Raw genomic sequence first — 11212 nt, 5'->3', positions numbered from 1 at the left:
GGCATGGTAATGGTGGGTTTGGCCTGCCAGCCCAAGTGTAGTGCAGCCAGCAAAGAGGAACATAGAGGTGCCTTTCTATTCAGCCGATTCTGCGGCCCTCCCTCAAGGGAGATTTCCTGGTCCCTTTGCCTGCACGCAGTCTCCTGACTTCATGAAGGGAGTTGTAGTTATAAACTCTTATCCAGCTGTCAGTAGATTCCTGTGTCCTGTATTCTGTATTTTTCCAATTGAGAGTCAGTGCAAGTAATACTGAGCCTCAGTAAAGTGACTACTTTCACACAAGAGTTGTACTTTCCACCCAACAGTATCTCCATTTATCCCATTGTCTAATTCTCCAGTTCTGAAAAAGATCTAGCATCAGGTAGAAATCATTCTCATACTGCAGTGGCAGTGGTCTTTCTACTTTACTTGATGCAATGTTGATATCACGAATAAACTTCCATAGTAACCAAATTAGGATTATTGACTCCTATTAGAAACAAGAGGACTACAAATATATGATGAAAAAAGTAAGCACCTGAGCAAAACAAACAAAAATGAACTCTCACTTTCAGCCAAGGGGTTCCCTGAAAGCAGGGATGATATAATGGTTAGAGTGCCAGACCTAGGAGATGGGAAACTCTGTTTCAAATCTCTCTGCTATGGAAGCTTACTGAGTGATCTTGGGTCAGTTATATCAGTGGTCCCCAACCCCCAGGCTGGGGACCAGTACTGGTCCGTGGATCAGTCAGTATTGGACCGCGGCTCCTCCTCCCTGGCTGCTGCCTTGGAGGCTGCCCTGCCACTCTGCTGCCAGCTCACCTTTGGTGCTCTCCAGTGGCTACCATGGCTGGGGCTCCCTCTCGGCATGGCAGCTGCTGCTGGCAGCGCTCCCCCCCAGTGGGCAGCAGGAAGTCGGGGGCGCTGGCAGGAAACAAGTGGAGCAGGGGCTCGGCAAAAGACTACCCCCCCTGCCAGGCCTCAGTAAAATTGTCAAGAATAGACCGGTCCACGGTGATAAAAAGGTTGAGGACCACTGAGTTATAGTCTCAGTTTAACCGGTCATCACAAGTTGGTTGTGAGGATAAAAAAAGAGGAGAGGAATTTTGTGACTGCTGTCCTCACTTTTGGTAGTTCACCTACCTATATATCTATTTCTCAAGTGTTGCCTCCATCTGCAGAAATAGAGGGGGCAGGTTGACTGAGAAAAGGAGGGGGGATTGTAAGACAAAGGGGAAACAGAGAGGCCACACTGCCTGAAAAGGGAAAGGGAGAAAGAGGGGGAGAAATAAGAAGGTAGGTTGATGGAGAAGGGAGGGCAAAACCACAAGGGTGGCATGTTGATGAGGGGTGAGGTAGATTGTCAAAGGGGGAGAAATAGGAAAGATTGGCAGAAGGGGGATAAAATGGGGAAGATTGACCAAAGGGAAGGGGGCGACAAAGAAGAGGAGAGACAAAATTAAAGGGAAGGAGGAAAGGAAGCAAAGGGGAGAAGTAAAAAATGCTCCATTTGTATGATGTAATTCCTGAACATTTTACAGAAGTCTTTCCAACAATGATCTTCAGAAATTCTGATTTCAGTCTTTGATCTGGAAATTACTGCCATTTAGACTTCAGCCAAAACTTCTGTAATATTTTCATTATCATTAAGAAATGGCCCCCTCTGGGCACAGTTTTTATGTTCCTTGCAAATGACTCATTTGTTTATTATTTATTTATTGTATTTGTAAGTGAACATCATTTGTACTCAGCATGCCAACGTATCGCCAAAGACAGCTAGAGTTGTCTTCCAGTTCATTATGTGATCTGTTTATGTGTGTAAGTCTTTTATGGTTCATTTGGGGGTTTTACTGATAAAAATGATGACTCCATGTGAATACAGAATGTTATATGTTAAGGAACTAAGTAAGAGCTGTGCAGCCACACTAGTAAAAATAGTTCCTATCAGACCACATGGTGGCAGACTCTGCCTACAAAATAAGCAGACATGGGAATTGCAAATACTGCTAGGCAATTTAACTCTGATACCATGGAAAAGGGAGAATCCCAGTCTATGTAGAGGAACCTGCACACATTTGGATGTAGGCACATAGGTTATGTACATGGGGCCCTTGATGTGAAAGCATGGGCTGACAGCTGCAATCTTATCTCACTTCTCTGCACAGTTATTTCATTCTAGGTAAATGGCTGAACAGGTCTACAAAGCCTAATTTTGAACAACTAGATACAATTGAAAATTCTGGTTCAGGCTTACCACTGGCTACAGGACTAAGTTCTTGCACAGTGGATATCTTTATTCCAACCTGCAGGCCGGTAGAACTCATTTTCAAATTAGCAAATTACTAGAAATGAAGAGAAAACACCTGTTTATTTTTACCAATGTATTAATATTAATTCAGAGGCCATTATAATTGAAATGGGCCTCATAAGGAAGCCTGTCCTTCATAGACTTTCCACAAATGATATTTTTCTGTACAATTCAATGATGCAAGTTAAATATTATTAACCCTGTTGAAAATCACAATTCCCTCAAACATTTTATTGCCACTAGTTTTGATTAAAATTTTCATATAACTTCTCATTGGTATTATTTACTGCTTTGAAAGTTGTTGTGCTGAAAATAAAATTTATGTATACATTCTGTACTTTGTATGTTATGTATGACGCAAGACACAAGTTCTCTGAAAAGAAGAAATCAGAATGCTGTTTTGACAGAATTTTAAAAGTTAAACACCTCCACATCTGCATCCCCAGAAGTAGACCTGAAGCATACATATTAGCAACCTGAAAGTGGTTAGTTGATAATTACCTGCTTTCAGTAAGTGCTAGGTTAATGATTTGGCAGTCTGTTACATGTTTTTAACTGCAGCAACAGCCAGGAATGGATATTTCTGAATGCATGTAGGGCAATTCCAAGCACTTGAGACAGAACCTCCATTCTTGAATCTGTACACCTACTGCCAAATACACACTGATTTCACATGTTTTAACAAACTAAACAAATTATTCCAGTTGCAGGTTTTTGCAGCTTTTTGTTACAAAAAGCAGACCTTATCCTTCACAAACAAACTGATGTGCATATGAATTGAAGAATTTAATAAATAGAAAAATAAAAATGTAGTACTTATAAGGCAAATTGTTCAACGTGACATTTTCAACTTTTAAGTACTTTTGAAAAGGCATGTTACAAAATTTAGTGCATGGATGATGTTAACTGTTGGCATTAATGTGTTCATAACAATGGGAATGCAACAGGAGACACAGCAATTCTGGTTGGCAAAGACCTTCATCAGTTGTCATATGTGAAGGGGAGCACCTTGGTTTTTTCTCTGCTAAATAGATACTCAGTCCTTTTTTTGAAGACTGCCAAGAAAAAATAAGAGCAGAACAGAGTCAGTAAAAGTACTAACAAATATGGCTTATAAAGAAAAAGCATGGGATAAAGTTCTTGTGAATGTCTCCCCAACTGTAATGCCAGATTCTCATCTTTACTCACTTGTACTTGATCAGTCTCCCTCCTTGGATAAGTTGTGCACCTTCATTGGTAAAGTGGCAAGCAAACAGCAACCAGTTCCTGGGCTGTACCTTGTATGCAAACCTCATGAATGTCAGTGAATAACAGCAAAGTGCTATACAAGTAAAAACAAACAAGTTAGTGGCCTGAGGAACCTGACATAATTTCCCACAATTTCTGCAAATAGTATTTTAAAACATTTAAAACTAGCCTCAACTCAATGCAGATATATCTCTATTTTGCAATTTCATATGTTCAAATGAATTTTACAGACCAATTAAGATCAGTTACATTAATAACAGAATTACTGCTTAATCGTCAGAATTGCCAAAATGCGATTACATTTATCTCATTTTCCATTCCTGGACAGCCAAAGATTTCTTCCTATTCAATAAGAAATTCTCTTAAAATCTGAGTAACTAGAAAGCTGAGCGCCTCTAATAGCACCGGAGAAGACCAAAAGAATACTTTGTGTTCCATATTTTTAATTTCATACATGGATAAGAATAAAAAGAGTTGGTTCTTATATGCTGCTTTTCTTTACCTGGAGGCTCAAAGCGGCTTCCCTTTCCTCTCCCCACAACAGACACCCTGTGAGGTAGGTGAGGCTGAAAGAGCCCAGATATTACTGCTCAGTCAGAACAGCTTTATCAGTGCTGTAGCAAGCCCAAGGTCACCCAGCTGGCTGCATGTGAAGGAGTGGAGAATCAAACCTGGCTTGCCAGATTAGAAGTTGGTGCTCCTAATCACTACACCAAGCTGGCCACACAACACCAAGCTAACGTAAGTAAATCACTGTAGGAACATTATATAGCCAGATCTAATTCTTAGTACCAAATACTGCATTACATCCAGCCAGCTTATTACTTAGTCTCAGATAATTCCTTGTAGTTACAGGCCCTGTTTATGTTATTCATCACCCATCGTTCTCACTTTAAGGTGGATTACACAAAATGTCACTATAATTGGCAGGATGGGACATACAATAGGATGAGGGTTGAAGAACCAATCTGAAATCTAAAAACAGAAGTGAAGCAAAGCTAAGTATTAACACAGTACTCTAAATCAGGCTTTTTCAGCCAGGGGTTCCTGAAACCCTGGGGTTTCCTGAATGGGTGGGAATTAATTATTTGTTAATATTTTTTTAGATTTGTTAAACTTTTATGGGTGATATGAGCATATATAGACAGGTCAACCTGTTCCATCGCAATGGCCAGTGATGCACCTGGAAGGGGTGGGAAGGCTACCTTAAATGATGCAAAGATTACCTAGCAGTATCCTAGTTTCAGTAAACTAAACACAATAGGTTGTAATCCCAACTAATCTGGGATCCCTAAAATGATTATTGGGAATTTTAAAAAACTAATATTCAACCATATTTTGAAAATTATACTTTCAATTGTCATTTCTTTCGCCTAGAAAACGGTGTAATGGTTTCCTGTTACTAGAGACCCTGCCCAAGCTCAATTAAATTTTCAACCTTTGAACAGCACACTGTTACATCATAGCATAATGTTTTTGGAACTCTATTCCTCCCTCTCAAAACAAATGCAGAATACGGTGAAATTGTTCATAAAAGACAAGTCCAAACACCCTTTCTTCCTTGCGCTCACAAACCATGTCACTGAATTCCTGCCATGGTTTTAGACATTTTCTATCTAAACCCAATATTGTTTCTACTTGTTAGAGTAATGAAGAATACCCTGGGCACCGCTTCAATGACTTCCTAATGTTTGGGCTAGACTGCATGCAAAACTGAACCATTAAACGTGGCATGCATGTTTCAGTAACTTTGATGGGACAATAGAAAACTGCTTTAGCCAAATTTCACTACTTACCAAATGTCATTCGACCACTGATGATCTCTGGTGATTTCTTCATGTCATTTATAGCAGCAATAGGAAGCCCCCAGTTGGCTACTGGCCCCCAGAAGTGCTTTAAGAAAAATAAGAAAAGGAAATTTATCCTCCAGTTTGTTCATATTTATTATTCTATATCAGTACTGCTAAGTACATGTAGTGTTGAATACATGCCATCTTTGGGCTTGAACAAAGCTGCCTTTCTTATATACTAAAAGAAACATGCCTACAAAAGGGTTCTTTTCTCCATATATCATTACATATTAACATAGTATGATAATCTTTTTGTCCTGGAGGAAAATGTTAATACATGAAGCTGTATTATACCAAGTCAGATGACTAATCATCCAATTAGGTACTAGTTGTTGCAAGATCCTTTCAGTTTACTGGCAACTAAACCTAGGATCTTCTACTACTGTTTTACAGTCCACAGACCACTGTTTATGCCAAAACAATGTGTTGTGCTACATTACCAAACTGAACATCTTCATAAAAACAGAAGTTACTAATCTGAAAGGGCATTAGTGAAAAGACTTTTTTCCAAATATACAGGACAGAAAACTTTTGCGTAAAATATTATTTTAAGTAGATTAAGTTGTGTTAACTTTAACTGGATTATTCATCTACTAGAATAGATAATGTTTTCAAAAAAAGACCTGCTTATTCATGCAAAGGACAAAATAAATTTTATCTAATTACAATAATTGGCTGTAGTGTTTTGCTGCCAATGGAAATCAGTCTCTTTCACCACTTGTGCAACTGTGAAAACAGACTTACTCCCTTTGGTACACAAGCTACATGCAATATGCTTGCAGTAGATTTTTAATTTTGAGATCAGGAAACAAGGAAAGTAAGCTTCCCGCATCAATATAAAATTTCTTGTTAATTGGCACAGTTCTTGCACACAACATCTATTGTTACTTCCACATTTATATAAGGCATATTCTGCATAGACCAAGCTCAGGCTATTTCAGCGACTGCCCCATGTCTGTGAAAATAGCCTCCTAGAAGAGGCCAGTGAGGCTACTGACCTCTTGGCTTTCTGGTAAAGCTATAATATAGAGTTACTCTGGAGAGTTCTGGGGGCAGCCTGAGCCTGGGTAAAAGAGGAAAACCACTTCGAGCCTTTCTTAAAGGGAGTGGCTGTATACAAAGTATAACAAATAAAAATAAATATCCTCCTAGTGGGACAAAAGTGTTTCTAGATTTGTTTTCCTACAGAAGCCAAGTGCTATCCCTTTAATACACAAAGCAGTTGTTATCTTTAGCGAAGCAATCAGTAGTAGAGGCAGAATGTTACAAAAAATTGTAATGGCCAGACATTTAGAAGTTGTTTTCTTCACAAGTCAATAGCTGTGAAGAAAGTCTTCCAATATATTTTTCAGGTAACATACACTGAAGGTCTCTCAAGTAAGGTTGACGTGGTGCAAAATGCAAACAGAGCAAAAGAATGAGTGTTTTATTCATCTCCCTGGAAAAAAGCAGTAGTTTAACTGAGGGTAGCTGCTGTTTTTTACCGTCATCTGGGGATTTATGTTGTCAAATATTGTTGTATGCAATTGTAGATTTTAATAGTTTATGAATTTTATGGGGTATATTGTTTTATCATTGTAAGCCGCCTTGAGATGACAGTCAAGAGAGGCGGGATATAAATTAAATTATAAATAAAATAGATAAACTCCATCAGGATTCGAGCACTGTTTGTAACTATGCTAGAAAACACTCAGAAGTGTTTGAAAGAGAGCAAATAATTGCTTACCGTACTATTTTATAAGTGGCCATGATTCATCATTCAAGTAGATACATGAAAGAGAAGACAGAAATTAACCTTAATACAATAAATTGTGATAAATCATTAATCTCCAAACCACCAATTGCTAAAAGCAGTTGAGTTTTATGTTTAAAAAAAGGTTTTAATCAAGCATTATTATCCCGAGCCACATAATGGCAGCAGTAATGTTTCTGTTGAAACCTACGAGACTTAAATCAGTCACAACTTACTTAAGACCCACTGACTTCGAAAGAATTTACTGTCACTAACTTTACCTAATCAAAACCATTACATTAAGATAAGAAGCTGCTAAGTCTGCACAGGGGGGGGGGGAGGCATTTAAATGGACCTAGGTCCATTTAAAAGCCTCCTTCCCAACATGCATTCCCCCCATGCAGAACCCTCTAAAAATGTAAAGTGCTTGCTGAATAAATCTTATGGACCATTGCTTCTGTTGCCCTATTTATCTACAGGAGCAGAGAGGGAACCATTATTATGTCTCATTTGAAACTCTTCTGTGACTAGTGAAGATTGAGGAGGCAAGATACAAATATATAATAGTAATAATAAAATAATAATAAAGGTGAACTTAACTGCTGCTTGGTTTTGTTACTACAGGCTTGCCTTGTCTCCTGCAGTATGAATTACCTCAAAGTAACCAGGCAGAGAAGTTTTAGTGAAGTTGGTTGTTCATTTACATTTACTGAGCCTTCGGGGAGGGCGGTATATAAATCTAAATAAATAAATAAATAAATAAATCATCAATAACTAGTTCTGGTATGGGGTGGGCAAGTGCACAGGTCAAATTTCTGGAACTATCCTTTTACAGATATATCTGCAATGCTATACATTTTCATAGCATGAGCTTTGTTCTACAATCATGCTCAGGAATGTTAAATTGCACATTGCTAGGAGACTGAAAAAATAATCCAGGAAGGTGTGAGAAAAGTAAACCCAGGACACATAAAAAGCAGCCTAGCTTCAGATGAAGAACGAAATGAACAGGAATGGGGGGGGGGGGAAATTATGTTGTTGTTTTTTAAAGGGGGGAAGTAGACAGTCTAATCAATTCAAGTCTGAGAGATACCAGAATGAAGTGTGTTACCTATAGCAGTGGTCCACAACCTTTTTATCACCGGGGACCACTCAACGCCTTTTACTGAGGCCTGGTGGGGGGGTAGTTTACTCCTCTACTCTCAACCACTGCCCTAACGCTCTCTGATCGCTATGGTAATGTTTAAACATCCCTTCAAAATAAGATACAGACACGCCACAACAATGAAGTGTGTTGTAAAGGGCTGGGGGGGATGAAGTAAAGGGCCGGGGGGGGGGGGGGAGAAGGCATCCTTCGGGGCCCACCTCCAATTAGTCAAAGGACCACATGTGGTCTGCGGCCCACAGGTTGGGGATCGCTAACCTATAGGATAGATAACCTAAGAACCCCATGCAAGCCTCTTGTGCCAAACACTGAAATATGCCTTTTCAATTAGATTTTGGTTTAAATTCCCCATATGGCTAATTAACAGATGTTTGAACTTAGAATATTTCCAGTTCTGAAGCAAGAAGATTTAAGAAACTGGTGGTCCTGCATCTAAGATCCCAGAGACTTACTTTTAAAGGTAGGTCGGTAGTTGAAGCAAATTTCTACTACACTAGCTAGGAAGTCTTAGTAACAGGCAAAGCAAGTAACACAGCAGAAAATAAAACAAAGGCAATTTGTACTGTTATAAACTGAAATGCTAGTTCACTAAGTGAAATGCCATTCCGAGTGAGTGGAAGAGGCCTCTACTGTGCAAGCTGTTTCCATTTTGTGCAATAGTAACACTGACACAGTAATTGTGTAAGTTCTTTCTCAGTAGCATGTTACCACATGCATAAAACGAAACTTACAATTAACAGAACCAAATGCCTAACATTAATATTCAGTAATCAGCTACCACTTACACCACTAGTTTTATTCAACATCAGCTACAGGGTGAAGGGAGGTTTTGTTAGTTGAAACTGTATGAATAGAACTGAAACTAATTATTTAATGGGAAAATATAGTTTTCTGTCCCGGTTATATTATTTAACAGCTGTAACAATACAAACAAAATAGTTCTGGCTAGTCACTGTCAGGCAGTGTAGCTTTGTGTAGCTCCAATCCAAATCGACCACCTGCAGGCCTCAAAGGATATTAAGAGAATCCAATCACAGATCTTCCAGCATCTACTCCCAGACAGCATTCAGCAGGTGCAGTTTTAACCTCTGCAACACTGCCTGCCCTTTTGGAGCTTCTGTTTTAAAGGGAAATGTTTCATCCCTCCTTCAGCCTGACCGGGCACATACCGATTTCAGGACAGGCAATACAACTACACTTTTTGGCTGGTTTGAGATAGAGAAGCTGAACAGATCCTTTTGTGATTGCAAACTTTTCTGCAAATCCACTCATCAGGGAGACACGTGGACAGGTGCGACAGCGCACGAATAGGTACCACTATAGGGTGATATTTGCGACTACTCCCACCCCACGCAGAACAGGAGCTCTGCTATTTTGAAAACAGGGCAATACTCTTGACCCAGTGTCTCTACCCTGAAGCAATCACGACGGGCCGAAGCAGACGGGAGCAGCGGAGGATCCGGGAACGAGCGAAGTCTGTCTCGCCCCGGGGATCCGCTCTCTGTCCCGGGGAGGAGGAGGAGGGGGGGGGAAGGAAGTTACCCAGACCAGCGGGCTCCTCACTCGCTCTCGCTCTCTCTCTCACACACAGGCCTCCACCCTCGGGCAGCCTCTCTCGCCCCCTCTAACCGCTACGGAGCTCACCAGGCGGCAGGAGCCCTCGCCCGGAAAAGCCCGCATTGGAGACCCGACCCGACCCGCGTGCCTGAGGCTGTGACGGAGAAGCGCCCTCAGCCCCCTCGCCCGGCCCGGCCCCGGAGCGCAGGCGGGCAACCCCGTCCCCACCTCATGAGATAGTCCCTGAAGTCTTTGCTGCGCAAATAGTCCGCGGCCTTGCGAGCCAGCGCCGCCGCCATGGCAGAGAGCGGGGGGAGGGGGCTGTGCGGGAGCGGCCGAGAAAGAGCAACACCGCCGCCGCCGCCACCGTCAATGACAAACCCCGCCGGGGACAAGCGTCCTCTTCACGACCGGCCCCGGCTTCTTCTTTACGGCAGCGCCGCCGTCCCCATGGCAACCCCGCAGCCCATTGGCCCCGAGCTACCGCGCCCTTCAACCGAGGGCAGAGGAAGGAGGTGTGTCGTAAAGGGCGGGCGGCACCCTCGACTGCAAGGGGGACGTACGTCACAAATCTTGAAGCCTCCCCCCCCCCCAAAAAAAAACCCCCTCTTGTCAGGCGGTGTCTCTTGCGTCAGGGTGGAACTGCGCATCTCGAGCTGCTATTGGTTGCACACGAGAGCCGCGGGCTCCCTATTGGCGGGACTGATGGTCTTGCGTCCCGTTGTGCCACCCCCTTTGCGTTCGGTCTGATCGTCAAGGGGAAAGAGAGCGGCCGAAGCCCGGGCGGGCAGGCTGGGCAACCTTTTCCCTCTGGGCGCCAAGCGACGGCTATTAAAAGGCCACTTCTCAGAATTCTTCGGAGGGTTCAAGGTCAGGGCTCCAAAACAATAAAGACTTTCAGCTATTTCTTAGCCTGTCCCTTCCCAGGCGTCCGGGCAGCGCATACTATTTCTTGATTACTTGGGGAAAGGTATCTGCACAACTCTGCTGAACTCTCCCGTGCCATAATCCTGTCAGGTAGGCTAGGCTGGGAGCGTGACTGACTCTCCATCACGTGGGAAGCTTGATGGGTGCAGAAGCTGTGGGAACAGTCACAGTCTGAAACAGCAGGCACTATGCTACACCTGCTGTCAGTCAGTCAGTGTCAAAGTATACAGAGGCTGACCTTTGATATCCACAGGAAGACAAGCAGTATTCTTTAACAAAACAGTAAGTGTTGCTGGTGAAATAGATATAAAATCCCCCCTCCCCACCATGGAGGGGCCCTGAAGCTGATATGTAGTTGCTGGCTGCTGGAATTTACAGTCCTCAAATGGTCCTATGGTTTTAACTGTTAATTTTATTGTTAATTGTTCATGAATTTTATTGTATGT

General features: G+C 42.0%; 1 protein-coding gene across 1 annotated transcript; it reads right to left on the bottom strand.

The window, feature by feature from the left end:
* Positions 1 to 2345: 2345 nt before the first annotated feature.
* Positions 2346 to 10389, bottom strand: MPC1 (mitochondrial pyruvate carrier 1). The gene is made up of 5 exons (XM_077347799.1): positions 10068 to 10389; positions 7112 to 7115; positions 5332 to 5428; positions 3476 to 3608; positions 2346 to 3342 (listed from the first exon to the last, which is right to left on the bottom strand). Exons 1-5 carry the CDS (start codon positions 10136 to 10138, stop codon positions 3324 to 3326), a joined length of 324 nt encoding a protein of 107 aa, XP_077203914.1. The 5' UTR covers positions 10139 to 10389; the 3' UTR covers positions 2346 to 3323.
* Between the last annotated feature and the right edge of the window lie 823 nt (positions 10390 to 11212).

The sequence above is a fragment of the Paroedura picta genome, chromosome 1 (genome assembly GCF_049243985.1).
Source record: "Paroedura picta isolate Pp20150507F chromosome 1, Ppicta_v3.0, whole genome shotgun sequence".
NCBI lineage: Eukaryota > Metazoa > Chordata > Lepidosauria > Squamata > Gekkonidae > Paroedura > Paroedura picta.
This window is presented reverse-complemented; position numbering and strand designations above follow the sequence as displayed.